This window comes from Engraulis encrasicolus, chromosome 19 (assembly GCF_034702125.1).
Source record: "Engraulis encrasicolus isolate BLACKSEA-1 chromosome 19, IST_EnEncr_1.0, whole genome shotgun sequence".
Taxonomy (NCBI): Eukaryota; Metazoa; Chordata; class Actinopteri; order Clupeiformes; family Engraulidae; genus Engraulis; species Engraulis encrasicolus.
Window position 1 is genome coordinate 42572270 of NC_085875.1, and position 19473 is coordinate 42591742.

Consider the following 19473-nt stretch of genomic DNA (forward strand, 5'->3'; position numbering starts at 1 on the left):
TGGCGTATATGATACAACATGCTGCAACTGTAGCAGGCTGTGGCTATATGGCTATATATATTCACCGCTACACTGAACCAATAAATAAACAACTAAATCACTGATAATTTGCCATTAAATAGAGTCCTCGCTTTAATCTTGGAGATGGTTTACATTGCAAAAGCGCATTTAAAACGACTGGCTGCCTTATTTAGATGTATAAGTGAACACACACAGCGGTCAATACCTTACCTATGTAGTTGCAGATAAACGGTAGGGAGAGCATAGTAAATAAATAAACTTCCATAACATGGCCTTGTAGTCAAATGTAAGCGCTCGCAGCACTGTGTAAGCAACACTAGTGCTTAAAACTGGGTCATGTTGATACAATGTTTTTTTTTTTTCAAATGGTGACCTTGGGATAGGGTGAAACACACACTCGTCCATTTAGGGTCTTGGTTGAGAGCTAGCATGCCATGACTAGTGAGAGGTCAGTTTACCTGCTAAGTGCCGATGGCTTCTTAGCGTGCCATGACCTCATTGAGAGCTGAAAAATGGGTTTCTGAAGACACTTTAAAGAGGTTACCTGATTATCACCTGATTATCAATGCCCTTTCTGTTCTTGTTGTGTTCATGCTTCTGACCTCAAATTCCTTCAATCAATCAAGAATTTTCAGTCACGTAGGCAGCCATGTTGGTTGGTCAGTCCATTGGAAGCTGGCTTGCTTTTTGGAGGGTTTTCACGTTACTTTAACCTATCTACTTCTAAAGCAGTGAGGGCCCATCTTGACTGACCTAATTCCAGATGGCCTTCCTATTCTTGTGATGTACTTAGGTACTTTACATGCTTCTCGCACCTAAATCGTCTTTAATCAATGAAGCATTTCAAAAGTAAAGCATCAGTAATCTACTGTACAAGCTTTGAGAGTTCATCTTGGCTCACCTGGTTCTCAATGGCCTTCCTGGTCATGTACATACAGTATATGCATCTGGCACCTTAATTACCTTGAATCAACTAGGTATTTTAAAGAAATAAGTATCTCATACTCTTCAAGCTGCAATAACTCATCTCCACCCACCTGGTTCTCGATGGCCTTCCTGTTCTTGGGGTCGTTGACGATGGAGAGCTGCAGCTCGGCCATCTTCTTCATCTTGCTGTCCATGTCGATCTTCTGCAGCAGGCCTCGGATTTGGCCCCTCAGCAGCCTCAGGGTGTCCTCCTTCCCGTGGCGCTTGGCGAACAGAGACGCGCTCGCAGAGTGGATGGCTGTCACCCAGTTCTCCAGGTCAGTCTGGTTACTAGCCTGAGGGCATGGAGAAAAGAAAAGAGAGAGGGAGATAAGGAGGGGAAGAGAGAGAGAGAGGGGGGGGGGGGAGAGGGAGAGGGAGAGAGGGAGGGAGGGATGAGAGAGAGAGAGAGAGAGAGAGAGAGAGAAAGAGAGAGAGAGAGAGAGAGAGAGAAAGAGAGAGAGAGACAGAGAGAGAGAGAGAGAGAGAGAGAGAGAGAGAGAGAGAGAGAGAGAGAGGGGAGAGAGAGACAGTCAGTGAAGTTGTTTGTGCTGGTGAAATGGGCCAAGCCAATGGTTAGAGTATCTTTGGGTTGGTTTGGAGGGAGCAGAGTTGGCTCAGTGCTTCTACTGGTCCAAAATCCAAGATCATCGCTCAGTTCCAACTCTTCAATCTCTCCCACTTGTTTCCCATCAATCTCTCTACTAGCCTGTGGAGTAAGAAGCCAACTAGAAGAAAAAGCTGGAGCAAAACTGAAAATTGAAACTGAGGCCACGGTGAGATGGGCCCCAAGTCTGAGGAGCTGCAAGGCAGTACTTTTGGGTAGGAAAAAAGATCAGCCTGAGCCGACAAGTGTGAAGTAAGATTTTTTCAACCGTCAGCTAATCCTGTTATTTCAACTGACTGATCATCGCATTCAACAGCATAAATGTACCATACGAGAATAGGACTTAGACACACTAGGAAAGGATTATTCCCTGTTAATATGCTTCAGAGTGGAATATTCCAAATGCTCTACTGAAAATTATATAGCGAAAAATAAACTAATCGATCACTGAAATTTGGCATAGAGAACACTATTTATTATGTGCCTTTCCAATTTTCCCACAAATGCACAAACATGTCTACCTTACTTTTTCAAATAAGACAATAACCTTAAGCGAAAGATATGAAATGCCACGCGTATGTTCTCATAAAACCATAATAATGTCAGCCTAAGGGACACGCTGTGACTCAATAAACACCCTTTTCCTAAACACAATCTGCACTGCTGTGTAAAGCAAAACTCATAACACATCACCAAAGAATGCTGTGCTGACGGAGCAATAACGCCAAGCAGCCTCTGCACATGAAAACACACACCGAGAGAAGGGAAAAACACGCCAACAGAAGAGAAAAACAAACAGGCTGAGAAAAAAACAACTTCTGTTCCTCATTTCTGGGTAGATCATAAACAGCCCTTGTGTGTCACACTCAGTAACGATCCTTTCGTGAGGGAGCTTATGTAAAGCTGAAGAAACTAAAATACTATGGAACTTTTATGGAGGTACAGTGCCTTCTCCTATTTTGTTCTGTTCTCTTTGCTTTCATATACACTTTGACCAATGGCTGATGTCCCCTTAAATATAACTGTGAAAGGAGGATATACCTGGAAGAGGTACACGTCACCGTAGGTATTGCTGAGGCAAAAAACGTTCTCTCGTTTGGGGTGTTCGGGTACCGCCTGGACCACGCTGTCTTCGGCTAGCAGGGCGTAGCGCGGGGAGAGGTCCTGCTCTGGAGAGCTTTTACCATAGGTCTCATAAAAGAGTAATGTGCAGCCTGCAAAAGGAGAACGGAGAAGAGTTAAGGGTGAAAAGGTAAAGTCGGATGTAATGAAAGAAAAGGAAAGTAACAATGGAATGAGTTAAAGATGGATGTGTAATGCCAAGCCAAGGGTGCTGCTAAAAATGCTGAGGCCTCTAAATATTAATAATAATATTAACAGTGTTCCCAAAGGGCCTCCTGTCAATGGTGGGCTCTTGCAAGAATCCTATTTTTCCCTTCCCCCGTAGCCTCCAATGATGCATCATACTCTAGCCATCTTTCTTTGGCCTCAATGCAGCACTTAGATGATCTATGAAAACTATTCTTACAATCTGGAAAAATGTCTAAGGCTGCTAACAATTCATATCTTTGAGGCTTTGTAAGTACAACATAACATAAATACAATAAGGCATTATACAAATAAAACAACCTCAAAAGCTCCAAACAAGATCTGCTTTTAAGTCTTTGATTTCCTTTGGGGTGTTGATTTCAACTAAAACTCATGCCTCTGTGAGTTCGCACTGAGTGAGTGACTGTCAAGCCAGAGATTAGATAAGGTACAGTACACTAATTAGTTATGGTATCGAAATAACCCCTGCCAGAGGCTGTCACAGCCATGGACTGCTCAGGGGGATTATGTTCATGTGGTCAATTAACATAGTGATAGACTTCACCATCACTTCAGTATACGTCATTTGCAGCGAGATTATCCATTTAGGCATGTAGTATAATGCCCATAAGCATTACTGACGTGACACCGCTCTACAGCAGTTGAAATCGAGTTGACAGAAATGCCTAAAGGAAAGAGTAGTCTATTTGGTACATTACAAATGCACAGTAGTGCTTACAGTACAACAAGGCCTTGTGGTGGGAGAACCCTGGACGACCCCTGGGCAGACTGGCACCACTATACCAAATACCAAATTAAGTACATGTTTTGGTCCCCATGTGAAGGCACTAAGATGTTGATTAGTGTCTCAAGCAAAAACCACTGTAATTAATCATTTCTATCCTTTTTCAGTGCATATACGCGTGTAGAAGTTTGGGTTGGGGGGTCTTTGGCACAGGTAAGGGGGTGCTTTAAGAAAAAAAGGTTAAGAACGACTGCCTTAGAGGATTGAAGATCCTTACTCTATACAGTAGCTCACGTTTTGAAAATATTTTGGGCCTTCTTGGGGCCTTTTATTAGACAGGTAAGTTGGCAATAGACAGAAAATGATTAGGGGATAGAGCGAGACGAGGGTTGGGAGATGACCCAGGCCAGATTCAACCCAAGGTCCCCATGGGCAATGCTCCCATACATGGTATAACAATGACGTATTAACACAATGCGCCACTGTGCCCGACCCCCTTGTGCAGCTCTAGTGGTGTCAACAATGATCGATTCGGCGATCCGAATCGATCCGGGGCATGGACGATCCAGATCCAGATCCGGCAAGTTCCAGAATCAATCCGGCAATTTTTTTAAGTTTCAATTACTTCCATGGATATTTCGGGAGCAAATGAATGTTAAATTAAATAAAAACACTTCAAAACATTGCAAGACTGATACAGACTGATACAGAAAACAGCCAATAAATTGTTGCTCAGTATCTGACTACTTGTATTTCCTCATCATGGCTGAACATTTGCTTTGCGTTCAGTAGAAATGTAATGCATTGCAATGCATTGTAGAATTGAATCGAATCGGATTGGATCTAATAGAATCGAATCGGATCGGATCTACTACCTCCCGAATCGTGATCGAATCGGATCGTGAGGGCAGTGCCGATCCACACCACTATGCAGCTCACCTTTCAGGGTCACCCAGTAGTGCTTCCACTTGCGCCGGGACACCAGCTCCACCTTCCTGTCCTTGTGTAGGGTGATGAGGGGCTTGAAGGAGAGCCACCCGGCCCTCCTCACCACGCCTTGCTCCTTCTCAAACAGCAGGTCCAGCTGCTCCAGGGAGCCCATGTTCTCCTCGCTGCTGCTGTCCTCCGTGCCCTCAGTGGACGGCTCCTGGCGCTCCTCTCTACTCCCACCCAGCCTCCTCCCTCCACTTCCACCTCCTCCACCACCGCCGCCACTACTACGACCGGCCTCCAGCTCCTGCATGAAGTTCTCGTAGATGTTCTGCCGCAGGGCATCGGTGTTCTGGTTGAGGGCCCCAGCGGACTCGCTGCGGGATGGCAGGGCCTGGGAGCGCGAGCGGCTGCGCGGCTGCGAGGGGCCCCGGGGGTACCATAGCAGGCTGGAGACCTGCGACGGGGAACTGGTGTCTGCCGTCAGGCCATCCACCCCGCTGTCGAACAGCTCGCTGGGGTCTCTGTATCTCGGCTCCTGAAGGAAATTTTTAATGAAGAGGAAAGGGGGGAAGAAAGAGTTGATGTCCATGTGTTCATGTTTCTGTCAGGCTTTAGATGAGCGTGTCTGCTAAGTGTCATGTAATGTTATATTTATTTCAGTTATGGGGCAAGCCCTTAGCAGCAGATTGATCGTGTTCCTTGGTTGGACTGATCTGCTGAGTTTCTTTTCTGAACAGCAATTTGAACAGCGTTTGTGTAGTTACAGCATTTGTCTTATTCCATTTGGCAAGCATCACGAACAGTTAAAAGCTATTTGCAAAGTACTTTGTGAGCCAGATTGAAAAAAAACTGACAAATTCCATATTTCATTTCATTCCTTAATTTCTCCCTTGCACAATAAATACAATTTCACTCTCTATTTGTCTTTCCTCAAAAAACTTGCATGTCCTTTCAACTTTAATATAATATATGGGCATGCTAATATCTCTCTCCAGAGAAATCTCCTGAGCCAAATGTTCGGCAATTACACTCTGGTTCGCAAGGGCAACACTCTACTCCCACCGCATTGTAATGCACTTGTGGAGATTGCCCTCTTTATGAGGAATGAAAGCCCACCTGCACTCCATTAAATTAGACCATTGATTCCCCATTGCTCAATATGGAGGAGAGAAAGAGCATGCTTCAACACACACACAAAAACACATGCACGCACATGACACACACACATGTATTCACACACACACGCACACGTATATTCACAGTCACGCACACACACACAGTCACGCACACACGCATGCACGCACACACACAACTGAACTAGTGGTACTCTGTGCTGCATGCGTTACCACCAACCAGCCACAGGCCTCCAGCTCTCTATCCTCCACCCAGCATCTGGGCTGTATTAATGGGCCAGGTATGGTATGGTCATCCTCATAGGGGGGCACCTTACTGACCCCCTTCCCCAGGATCTAAGAGCCAGGTGTGAGGTTATGGTGGCTGGACAGAGGACTCCTTTTTACACGGAGTGAGAGAAAAAAATCGTGATCTATTGCTAACCCTCTGTTCACCTGCTGTATAGCCTTCATACATTTTTTAAGAGCGGGAGCTCTGGGAGTAGTGAGAAAAGGGGGCATAGGCAGGTATTGGTGGGAGCTCCACAACCTTGTGCTAGTACTAGGTGGATGTTATGAGGGGTGCGATCGACGTCATGCCTGCACGTTTGAGTTATAGTCAGTGGAGAGAGTCATAGGGCACGGAACAACCCCCGTCGTTAACCCTTCAAAGCCCACGGGGGAGATTTTTTTTAAAATCCTGGGAATGCAGGTTTTCTGACCATTTCAGACAAAAGTAGCTCATTGTTCTGTTCTACCAAATGGAAATACAAGCCTAATTGAAACCCGCAAAGTTCTTTTTGACGGCTGTTGTGTTCATAATGAGCTGTTCTTCTGTGAAAGTGTTCTGTTGCATGGCAAGGAGTTGTGGATGCGGAATACTTTTGAACAAAATCTTGTATGTACTGTGCAGCATGTGCACACTGCACCGTCAAACAAAAAAAGGGAGTTAGTTTCTTTTTAAAGGAGAGAGGGAAGGGGAAGTAGCTACATTGTGTTCCTCTCAGTCTATTACTTGAACCAATGAAGAGGAAAATTAGCCAAACAATGTCACAAGGTAGAGGAGACAGACTGTCATAAAACCGCAGCATTCTTTCCCGTGGCCCAAGGAGACTAAACACGGCACCCCGCTTTGTAAACTCTTACACACTTAAAAAACGTGTGTAATTCAACACTTGGAGAGTAGTCTGGGGGCAAACACAGTCTACAAGATGTTAACTCGACTCTAGAAGTGTTGAATTCACACTGCTTTTTACTGTGTAGCCTCATGGGTGAGTCTGAGGTCATTTTCTAATGATAGCATTGCAGACACACTTGCTAGTAACATTTGCAGGTTGAAAGCAAAGGTACAGGATTACACACACACAGCCATTTGGGTTTTGAGCTAAAACAAATTGGACTGGAAATAAATAAAAGTGGTAACAAGCCGTGTCTTATATGACATCCCTTACGTAAGAGGGTTGATCGGATTAAATGCCAATTTAGACTGAGGGTTTAGCACAAGCAGGTGAGATAAGATAAAAAAGGAGAAAATAAACACGGGGACGTGGAGAAACCCGGCACAAAATGGGCTGGGTATAAGGAAGGGCAAGGTGCGCTTTACAGCTTATCTCTTTAACGCTCAAGTGCCTCTGCCTTCCCATCTCCCATCCATTACACAGTGGCATATCTGCACCGTCCATCCATTTCCATCCATCGTCATATCACATATCGATAAAGAATACTTCCCTAGCGACTCGGGGAATGGCTCTGTTTACACACACAAAGAGGGTGGTGCACGGGAGAGTCGATCGGCAAAGAAGCTCTGCCAGCATTTCTGTGTTGCCCAGGTCTGTGGCTATTCTCATCCTCGCAGCCTTGTTAAAGTGCTTCTCATTTTACAGCCATAGTGCTGTCTGGCACCTTGTGGCAAAAAGATACGGGAGACTTAAATGTCATGTTGCAGACAGAAAGACAGACAGTAGTTCAGCAAAGTTTGACAGCTTTCTTTCTATAAGCCTCCTCCTTTCCTCCGGTACGTCCTATACATTAGACATCAATATCGCCTCTCACGTTTCACAATCTGTGTATAATCAACAACTATTGCCTACTGAAAAAAACATCACAAAAATGACAACAGTAAATGAGGCAGACTTTCCTTGGTATAGTCCGGCACGTCCAATCGGTTGGCACTCCAGCTTCTTGTTGATTGGGCAGATCGCAGAAAACTCATGTTGGGAAGGCGAAGGGATACAATCCTATCCTTAATATACTAAATAACAGACATACAATATGTGGCCTAAATTTACTCTTCCACCATGATCATCTCCAGACCGTTCTGGTTCTGGTCATCACTGTGCCTTTCTCTGGGGAATGAATTGTCGTTGTGGTGGATGTTGTTTTTTTTATTTCACAGAGCCCCATGGCTTCTATCTCTGACAGCTGGCCTTGGCAAGGCAAAAAAAAAATATGTGCCCGACGTGGGATGGCATAAAGCTCCTGACAAAGCAACACTTGCAGCCGGGCTGGCCGGGACACGGCCTGCACCGGGATGGGCAAGACGCCCAGGTAAGGTGGGCGGCCAAGAAGCTGTCAGGTGGGGGGGTGGGGTGGTGTGGGATGCTCTTTTTTGGGTTCCCTTCCCTGACTAACTAGTATGGAAATGAGACTGAGGCTGAGAGGTCAGAAAAACAGACAGTATCCCTGTCGGGAGAAAAGCTGTGCGTTACCAATCCCACCGACAGAGCCAGGCATGGGTGGATACTTTTTCTTTTAACAGACATCCTCTCTGAATGGCCACAGTAATGCTGGTTTTGAAAATGAGGCCTTGTGTGTATCAACTTAAGTTGACACAAGAACAGGAAATCAACATCATAACTGCACAATACATTTCTAGTCTTTATGGCACCCACGCGATACTGATACATGGTTGATTTTTTTAAATTCCAGTAATTTGGACATATTCAAAACATTCCCTCATGTGATATTCTCGCAAGAAGACTGGCATGCAAAGGCACATTTCCCCACAGCATAGGGCTACCAGTGATGGGCAACCTGGATTCAGCCGTCACAATCCAGTGCCACATATTCCAAATTACCTTCTTTTACCTGTCCAATTCAACCAGGTGATCAGTTTTACAAGGAAATGCCTACAACAAAAAACTAAAAAATAAAAAACATGAAGCATTCACGTACCTGCATCCTTTGCTTTTTCCTGGTCAAACTCCCGGTCCAGTCGCTTAGACGCCTCATGCGGTTCTTAATGGACGGCTTCTTTATCGTGTCCTCTGACAGGTTGCCAGGCTTCGCCTTGCGGCAAGGTAGCGTAAAGGACGAATACTGCTTGCCCTCAGCCTCATCCTCCTCGTCTCTGGGCACCTCCATCACAGACACGACTGAGGCCCGATGGTTACTTGGCAGCTCATCTGGCAACCGAATAATGGGCAAATCCTTGGTAGTGTTAAACGTAACTGCCATTGTTGGGTCACGGTAGAGGTCCGGCATAATCTCCGTAGGATCTAAGACTCTCGACTGGCCATCCACCAAGCCATCGTCTGCTCTTATGGGAGACAGACTGTCTCCCTCATTCAGCTCCACAACCTGGCCCCAGGGAGAGTCATACCAAGACCCCTCCGAGCTCAGAGAGCTCCCCTTACTAGTCCTGGTGGTGGAGCTAGTGGTTGTTGGAGCTCCGTGTTGAAGTTCATGTCTGCGGGTAACTCCAGGTAGGTCTGGTGTGGAATCCACATTGGGGGAGAACTTGAGAAGCTGCACTGGACCGGCACACTCGCCCAGCAGCCCGGTGCTGTTGTTGGTGAACTCCACCCGTAGACTGCCATCTTTTTTGATCACGACTCGCGGGCTGCTCTGCTCCTCTAGTGTCTCTGGGCACGGTGATTTACTGGGCGTCTTGTGCCCATTCATGGTGTACCCGTTGTGCTCGTTGTACAACCTGCCATTCGCAGGGGCGTTTTCATAATCAGGTCCATTTTCATAATCACCGTAACCGTTCTCCGACGATAGCACTAGGCGGCCATCGTTTGCTAGGCAGTGATGGGAGCCATGCCACAGCCTTGGTTCATTGGCCCCTTCGTTTAGTCCCTTGGTTATGAAATCATAATGGCGAGGTGCATAGGGCTGGCTACCTTTGTGCTGAGGCAGGCAGCCGCGACCCACGGCTTTGGACTTGTTAGCGGCAGCGCCTGGGATGACCCGCCAACACCCGTGAGGCGACACCGAGTCGTCTTTGGCGGAGCGGAATTTCAGGAAGGGCTTCTGTTTCCCTGGGAGGACGATGCTGGTACCCCGGGGTCCCTGGAGACTGTACTGGCTCTCAGAATTCCCCATACTGTGGGAGAAAAGAAAGAATACTTTGTAAAGATGTGATGTTTATCCATTTCAATACATGGGCTGTGTTTTATGCTTTTATTTATGTGAAGGCCATTGAACTGACTCTGTGAGTAAAATGCGCTATACAAATAAACTTGCTTAGCCTTGCCATTCATAAATGACTTGGCCAGAATAAACCTCCCACAGCAGCATAGATGTGCCCTCTGATAGCTGTGCCTTTGCTTTGATCTTCACTTGGTCACGGCTTTTTAATGCCTGACTGATTGATTCGGTGTGAACTGGGCCGTGGTTTCAATTCAAATCCCGAGAGAATGATTTGTCAGTCACGGTTCCTCAAGACTAAGTGGATAAATTAAATATGGTGTGCCCTCTTTTCTAAAGCAGCCCCGTCCGCTACTTTAGATAATGTCAGATGCCTCAGACTTCCAACTATGATGTGCTATTGTGTTTGACATGATTTTGTCCCACCATTTCTACACAGAAAGAAAGAAAGAAAGAAAGAAAGAAAGAAAGAAAGAAAGAAAGAAAGAAAGAAAAAAGTAAAGAAAGACAAGCCAAATACATTGTTTCCTTTTGCTAAAGCAACCCACTACTCTCACCTGTTCTGTTGCCTTTCCGCTCACTGCTATAGAACCATCCTGTTTAGACGGTCGTCCTCTCGGATCCTCTCAATTCATCGTCTGGATTTAACAGGATCATCTGTGAAAATAGCAAGACCGTAATGGGCTTAGCATACTGTATTTGAAGCAGATTAAATCAGGCATAGTCTTGTCAACAAATACACCACACAAAATACAAACAAAATACACAAATACAAAAACACCACATATTGATTTCTGACCATATAAAGTATATAATATGACCACATCAAAGAAATTCACCATCATTTAAAACACAGTTTTACAGAATACACAGACATCATTTTGCATTAATTAGAGTGATTGTTACTACCAAGTACACAGAACGATCGTTCAGCCATATTTTGAGAATTTACAGTCCTGAGTAGTGAAATGGAGGCTTTGAGCACTAACGGTTCAAACTCATGTTCAACAGCAGATTGGTAGTTCATAAGCCCTTAACTGTGAGCCGTCTTTTCCCTCTCAAATCTAGGCATTACTTGCATTTTTCCGTCCCCACAGAAATACAGTGACCTCTTACTCAGTCGTTTGAAAAACGCTTTTTTTTTTTTAAAGAAAAAAAAGCTGTCTTCAGTTTAGGCTGCTGTTTATTTTTAAAACGCTGGAATTCCTGGGATCTTTTTTTTTACTTTCCTTTCAAACTTCGCTGTGCACTGCCAAGTGGCTCCTGTCTCTGGTGCCAGAGTGAGCTGTGACCAGAGAGCTTTCCAAGACCAAACTGGCCCTCCCCCTATGAGAGAAAGATCACCACTCTCTTACTGTACAGCTTAGGGTTTTCGCTACACGTGGCTAATGCTCAACTCAACACTGAACACAGTGCTTGTTTCACACAAGCACACATGTTACGGTATATGTGTATATGTAGTATGGTAGCACATACTTTGTGGTAGATACGAAATGACTGTGGGAGCAAATATCTACACAGGTAGAAGACCAGCTGCTTGAAAACATCTGATACCTCAAATGATTTAACAGCTGTGTGTGTAAGCCAAACACGAAGGTGGTGGAGTCAGAACCAAAGACGTCACTAGTGGTTTGTGGGAACCTCCTAAGACAGAGCTTACACACATACGAATGTAAGCTGCTTTCTTGATTTCTCTCAAGGTGTTCCACCTAAGACCTTTACAAAGACAACATGCCTTTATAACGCAAGGAAGCCATAGATGGGCAGCGGGAGAGAGAGAGAGAGAGAGAGCGAGAGCGAGAGCGAGAGCGAGAGCATGGTTCAGTGACAGGAGGTTCAGGAGAGAGAGACAGAGAATAGACCAGAAAGAGAGCTGCCAATAGTGTGAGACCCATCATCAGACACCCACCGTGCTTGACCCCAACTGACCAATCCCCCATAACATAGCTGACACCTTCCTCACCACGCACTGTGAGCCCTAACAAGGACTTAGCACCCTGATGGGAATGCATTTTCTTCTCTGTTCGAGAAACATCTGCTGTCCTTCGCCCATTCCTTTCCATGCTCAGCACCCTTCGATGACCCCCTTGTTTGTGTGATTAGCACTGAGCGCGAGTGGTGCCACAGGTCGAAAGTTGCCCAAGAAAAGAGTGTGTGGAACGCCTTGTTTCGTCGCCCCATTTTTTGTGCACATACATACAGGGGAGCATACAAGTCAAGGGAGAGGGGAAAAAAGACGGTTTGTTGGACAGACAAATGAGCTTGTGGCACGGCCTCAGTCGGCGTATAGAGGCTCGGCACAATGCCTGCTCTCTCATATACAATGCCAGCAAAGAAACAGACACTGCCCCTCTCACACAGTGGTGCTATTCAGAGGACCAAGGCCCACGAACTGTGAAAAGGATTCAGAAGGGCCACAAACGCACAACACACACGCACACACACACACACACACACAACACCATTGCCCCGAGTGCCAGACGACATCCGTCTGCCAGAGGCTGGGTCCTTGTTCGTCGGGGGTGCTGGGGTTGGAGGGGTACCTCACTGAGGGCAACCTTGTCCATCACATGCCTTGTCCATCACTGCCATTACAAAGACGCACCGTTCAACACACTCTGCAGTGTTTGCACTTCAGCGGTGAACTTTGGTCTGGTCTTTTCTATGGAGCCATCTGCTCGCACGCAGCACAGCCACGCCCTCAGCACCCCCAAAAAAGTTTGCTGGAAGTTGTTCGTAATCGCTACCGCTGGAAGAACCCTCATCTCTTTTAGTTGGATGCATGGATCCACTCTACTCTGCTATGTCAGTCGGATTGAAACCTGTTTGGTTTTTAGAGGGTTTAAACACAACTTGGGTTTGTGGACCTTTTTGGTAAACCCTGATTTGGAATACTGTAAGACTTTTAGACACACTTCCTCTATTTCATATGGATAAAATGAATTGTATTTGGACACATATGTACATTAATGCGCTACAAGCCATTGCCAGCCAGAACCAATAGGATGAAGAACAGCTTCTTCCCCAAAGCTGTTACAACAATGAACTCACACTTACTGGACAATGTTCATCTATAAAGGACTGTGCACTTTATAGGGAAGCTAATCTCAGTATACATTGTATAATGACAATAAAGGCTTTCTATTCTATTCTATTCCATTCTATTAAGATACTGGGTGAAGTAGGGCGTGCAGAGAAATTCAACCACATGCTGGGTGTGCTGTTGCTGAGTGTGTGGTGTGTGGTGTGTGTGCCGACTGCATGAAAGTGAACAGGTCTTGTATATTCCTGAGAGATGTGTGGCCTTAATAGAAAGTAGTTTTTTGCCCACTCACTGCTGTAAGAGCCTCTCGTAAATCCTTTGGTGTACTGTAAGCTAGCGCTGATTCTAATAACAGCAAACCCGCTGGCCCCTCTATCCACTTGGGTTACTACTTTAAACTTATCAGAGGCTGGGAACACACAGTGGGCCCTGGGGAAGTCTGCTAGAGGGCGAGAGGGAGAGAGAGAGAGAGAGAGAGAGAGAGAGAGAGAGAGAGAGAAAATGAGAGACATAGAGAGAATGAGAGACAGAGAGACAGAGAGAGAGAGAGAGAGAGAGAGAGAGAGAGAGATAGAGAGAGAATGAGAGAGATAGAGATAGTGAGAGAACGAGAGAGATAGAGATAGCTCTATGCTAAAAAAGACAGGCACGTGTGAGTGGTCAAGCCTGCATGCCCTTGACCATAAATGTGAGCTAAGCTAACCATGGCTCTGCACTCTACAAATCATTGACGACGCAAGGTGGATTTTTAAACCCCATGGGCTGCACGCAGCAAGACAAGCAGCAGAAATGCAGCGTTGGGTAAATGTCTACAGCACTGCTGAGCCAGCCTTAGCCCACCATAACAAACACACACAACCCAATGGAATTTAAGCATCAAAAAGAAGAAGAAGAAGAACAACAACAACAACAAAACATACAACAATAGAAACAACTTCTGTAATTGTCTCTTTCCCACAGTGCCTCTAGATCTGACTTAGTTATGGAACAATACAAAAGCGTCATCTTTTAATTCATGATGAAAAAAACTATGTCAAACACAGTCCTGCAGAGCCTTTGAAACACTCATGATGTCCTTTGTTGTTATTCTTAGTAGTGTCATGGCTGACATACACAATTAAAGACTGAACTTCTGCAACAGTCACTTTCCCACAATACATGATTTCCAATGCACAGCAGGGTCTTTAATTTACAACGAAAGGATAATGTCCAACACAGTCTTGTAGAGCTCTTCCAAAACACTCATGACGTACTTTGTTGTTATTCTTAGCCGCCTGATAGATGGGCTGCTCGTCGGTCCAACTTCTCTGAGTCAAAGGAACAGAGAGGACGAGGCTCTCAACTAACTGACCCTCATCGGCTCCCCATGGGACACAACATGTGTGCCTTCCCTTCACATCAGAAACACAGCCATGAGGACAGGAAGTCATTCCCACTGCTTGGGAAATGCCAAGAGAAAGAGCCTCACACTCCTCATGAATGGATAAAGGGAGTATGAGGAAGTTGTTGTGAAGAGAAAAGAGTAGGGCGAGTGAGAGAGAGAGAGGGGTGAACAGGGTTGTAAGATGCACAAATCTGCGGTCCATTCATTCGAGATGGTTAGAGAAGGGAAAAGAGTCGTGATGATTCATCTGGTGTTTCGCAGATGTGCTGTCCTGGCAAGAATAACATACTGGTCAGTTGTTCCAACTTCTCAATGATTTAGTCTGTGAGGATTCTCATTCATTCATGTCCTCCCAGGCAAAAGTAAACTAAACTCTACACAACTGTACGAAACACTCAACAAAGCTCTTTTGACAGTAAATTGGTAAAGCTGTGACTCTCAACTAGGTTTAAAGTTTAAAAAAAGCACTCAACAGTGCTATAGGGCCTCAATGACAACTCACACTGACTTGACATGGTGACATTTCAGAAAAGTTCTAGATGTACTGGTTAGTTGCTTAAAGGATTGAGGGCACACCATCAAGGCAGTTTCCATGATGGCAAAGTGTTGGCAAAGACAGGGCTATAAACAGCACACCGACAACACGGTCAAATAAACATGCCAACCCGCCAGCCAGCCAGCTCGCAGGGGACTTCTAGAAGACTAGAGTACCAAGGGCCAGTGCTCTGAAAGAACACAGACAACACTGTGTGTGGCACACAAGGTAGACGAGAGAGAGAGAGAGAGAGAGAGAGAGAGAGAGAGAGAGAGAGAGAGAGAGAGAGAGAGAGAGAGAGAGAGAGGAGAGAGAGAGAGAGGAGAGGAGAGGGAGAGAGAGAGAGAGAGAGAGAGAGAGAGAGAGAGAGAGAGAGAGAGAGAGAGCTTCTTTGGCAAATATTCAGCCATGTTAACGTTTCCAGACAAAGCAAACACAGTAACGCAGGGTAAATAAAGCGAAGATTACAGACAGGTGTTGTAGTCTGGTCTGGTCTCCGAGTCTACACCTGCAGCTACAAATAAAAACACCTTTGTGCCAGCTCTGTGTGTACTTTTCTTCCAGTACACCACAAAGAGCTATTAATATAGGCAACAAAGAGGAGGTATAGGGGGAAAAAAAGTGAAGGACAACAAAATCATACCGCTTACCTCTGTGCGTGAGCTTTAATCTATTATCTCTTTGAAGAGCGAAAGAGAATCCAGCCCTCTCTGATCTCTCAGAGTGGCTCGTATGGAGTTGGATCTTGTTCTCTTGAAGTTAACACCCACAAGTAGTGTTTGTGTGTGTGTGTGTTGTGTGCACTTAGCAAACGCGCACAGATCTACAAGGGCGCGCGCACACACACACACATATGCATACACACACAGTCCCTGACTCATGTACACCCAGACACACGTGGAAACTCCCGCCCCGGTGGCGCTGCTGGGGCTGGTGCGGCTAAGCAACTTCTAATCCTCTGCACACAGCGCTGGACGCCGGCTGACTGCCGCGTGCTCAGAGAACAGGAGGAGAGGAGAGAAGGAAAAGAAAGAAAAGAGGAAGAAGAAACTACCGGTCTCCTCCTTCCTTCCTTCTGAGTCACTTTTCCTTTTTCTGCGCCTCTTTCTTGTTTGTTTTAGGAGCTTCGCCTCCCTGGCTGCACTGATTCTTTTTTTCTCCTTCTTCTTCTTCTCCTACTCGTCCGTTGCCTACCGTGTTCCGTTTGTCGGCAGTAGCCAGCGAGAGAGGGACGAGGGAGTAAACCCTGTGTGGTTTTCCAGAGCGGAGCGGCAGGAGAGCATGGGGCCAGACAGGCTGACGAGTGACTGGCCAACAGGCAACAGAAGCAGAAGTAGTAGCAGTAGCGGAGAGCAGAGAGCAGAGAGAAGCTGAGGAGAGGAGTCTCTCTGTGTGTGTCCTATATCCAGATCTACTATGTCTGACCCAACATACCACCCTAACCCCCATATACACTACAGCACGCTCTGTTAAGTTGAGACTGCCCCTCCGAGAGAAACAAGAGAGCCAGGGAATGACAGGCATAGAAGGGGGGGGAAGGGAGGGATTGGATAGAGGGATGGAGGGGTGGAGAGAGGGAAGGGAAGGGGGGAACTAGGCTGGGTCAAGAAGGGAGGAGAGAAGAAAGGCAAGCGAGTCAAATGGGGGAGTTGGAGAAAGGGGAGAGGGTTGGGAGGGCAGGGGCGGCAATAGGGACTTGACTCACTTTGGAAATTTGATAAATGAGTTGAGGGGGGAGACGGAGTCAAATGTCAAGTCCACACACATTCGGAGTAATTAACATCAGAAAAAAAATGTGCAGACCCGAATGTTGTGCTTTTTGCTTTCCCTGTGAGTTCTGGGTTGCAAACATCTAGGGCTGTTGCAAAAAAACAAAACAAAAACGTGCATGTTCGTCCAAGACTCGCATGCTTGAGGTTGAAAACAGAAACTTCACATTCAAATGGGGACATTCAGACAACCACAAAAACGTCTTGGCCCAAGACTGGACCAAAGCAGAGAGCCTTTATGTGAGGGAGACTGTGCTTTTTCACCATTGCATGTTTGAGACTTCTTTGCTAATTCCCATTCATGTCAAAAACGTTTAACGTCTACATTTTAACACAACACACTGCAAGAATGGCAGTAACCAATGATGTCTGTGAGACAGAAGTGACATAATAAGAGTCTGTCTATGGTTTCAATTGGCTCTAACGAATGAATATGAAAGATTAGTATGTAATTAAGCCCCATAGAGGGAGTCGCCTTTGTTTCAGTTAAATAATGTCTGGTCGTCGTAACACAGCAATAGCTCCGCTGGGAAAATGGGATCTGAAAAGCTATCCATTTTTTCATATCTTGTCCTATTTGAAAAATGTTTTGTTTTTGAATAATTGAAAACCATTGCGTAACAGATTGAGCTGTATTTAAAGATCTGTCCATTTGCTTCAACCATATCCTGAATAATTTATGGACCACTCACTGTAGGCCGGAGGCAGCCAGCCTGCCTCCTGTACTTCGTCTATAGTTTGTACAGTCAGTGACGATCACCTCCAAATAAATAAGTAAAGACAAAAAACTATTTATATGGGGCAGTCCACACGACTCTGCTTTCACTTTTACTGTTACAAAATGATTAAATAGTTATTTCAAACCGGACCTTCGTGTCGTTGCGCAACAAAGCGACACACAATCAGGGGGATCCGTTTCACTCTTTCTCTTTCTAACAACGATGTCTACTGCAGAAGGGAAAGAATGGCGATGGCTGAGACAGAGGAATATAAGACCACCTTCTGGTCTCTGGGGAGAGGGTGGTCTGACTACCGGAGCAGTCAGACAAGTGGATCTTCTGATTCTTAGCCAATATGGATACCGCTTTTCCTGAGGGGGAAAGAGAGAGAGAAGAAAACCCTTGTTTTTGTTTAAATATCTGGAAATTTGATCCAGTGTGTGTGTGTGTGTGTGTGTGTGTGTGTGTGTGTGTGTGTGTGTGTGTGTGTGTGTGTGTGTGTGTGTGTGTGTGTGTGTGTGTGTGTGTGTGTGTGTGTGTCCAATTGCAGCCAGCACAGACTGGGCAGCGACACAGGCCTGTTCAGAAATAACAGGCTGTCTGGGAGTAACTTTATAACTTTTCAACTTTTATGTTCCAAACAACACAGATTTCGCGCAGGCTGGGCTGTCTAAACTGGGAAACGCGGGCCCTTCATTAGCTGCCGTAATTCAGCCTATTAATGTGTCCCCCATGAGAACACAGCTGGTGATAGCAGAGGCCTCCAGAGAGACAATCAGCTCACGATTAAAACATAAGCAGACAGGAATGGGTGGGAGGGTATGAGAAGAGAGGGGAGGGGAGGAAGATAGAGAAGCAAAAAGAGGACAGGAGAGAGAAGGGAAGACAGATAGAGAGACAGAGAGAGATAGAAACAGAGAAGAGGGAGAGAAGGTACCGGGTAGGATAGAGCGAGTGTGGAGAGGAAAGGAGGAATACAGAAAGAGAAAAAAGATGGAAAGAGACAGTGATGGAGAGAGAGCTATGAAGAAAGGGGAACAGGCAGCCAGATACAGGGCTGGAATGTAGACACATCTGACTCCCTAAGCTCATGGGTCATAGGGCATGACTCTATTCCCCCCCCCCTTCCCCACCCCCCTTTTCTTTCCTTTGTCTCAGGGCACCAGTGCACCAAGGGGTATAAAGACCATCGTGTCAGGAAAAAAAGGTACATTCTTCTATTTTTGTTCTCGACGGCGCCCTGCTGATACTTAATTATGACTCAATAACTACACTGTCACTCAGCACACGTGAGGCAAAGGAGCTTGGTGTGCAGACCATGTAATCATCAACAAGAGGGCTGGACTGCACTACAATACAGGACTACATAGTGAGTTATGTATTGCTAGAATGCTTGACAGTAGTGTTAATCTTTAGACAAGACTAATTACTTGTTACAGTTAGAGCCCTTTGATATTTTACATAAATATACGTACATCTATATACAGACATAGATACAGTGCATCTTAATAGACATATAATGTGCTTTTTTTACATCTTCAGAAGACCCATTTCTGTTCTTTCCTTTTCAAATCCAAATTGTTCACCTGCATTAAACGTTTGTGCAATAAAAAACACTGGTATGCAAGGTGCAGCCTTCTTGAAACATTGAATTTAACATTTTGGGCCAGCACCCTCAGAGGTTTAAAGAATTGAGTGTCTCTGCAGTGTCACCTGCATTACAATCTACAGATCTACAAGATGTATCGATATTAAGGAAAATGTCATATAGGCTCACTTTTGTACATCAAGAAGAAACACTGCTGTGTTTTTCTATTCAAATCCAAATTCATGCACAAGTTTAGCCTAGAAATCTAGACGCCCCTAGCGACTGCTGTACGGGTCTGGCTCGCTAGGCTAGCACAAATTGTTATCTTGTTCACCCGCGGTGGCGGTTTGGTTCAACCTGTGTGTGGCGCTC

The 19473-nt window shown here is 45.6% G+C and overlaps 1 protein-coding gene across 3 annotated transcripts in view; it reads right to left on the minus strand.

The window, feature by feature from the left end:
- tiam2a (TIAM Rac1 associated GEF 2a) overlaps nt 1-19473 on the minus strand; it is a 187982-nt gene that overhangs the window by 62054 nt on the left and 106455 nt on the right. Inside the window, exons 1-6 of one of the 3 annotated variants that reach the window (XM_063184480.1) lie at nt 15676-16547; nt 10621-10720; nt 8867-10019; nt 4587-5115; nt 2636-2808; nt 1059-1283 (exon numbers count right to left, since the gene is read on the minus strand). In XM_063184480.1, coding sequence (XP_063040550.1) covers nt 1059-1283; nt 2636-2808; nt 4587-5115; nt 8867-10018 — 2079 coding nt within the window. In that variant the 5' untranslated portion in view covers nt 10019; nt 10621-10720; nt 15676-16547. Of the gene's footprint in view, nt 1-1058; nt 1284-2635; nt 2809-4586; nt 5116-8866; nt 10020-10620; nt 10721-15675; nt 16548-19473 lie in introns of those variants that run through there. The other 2 variants (XM_063184479.1, XM_063184482.1) reach the window with 2 other exon arrangements.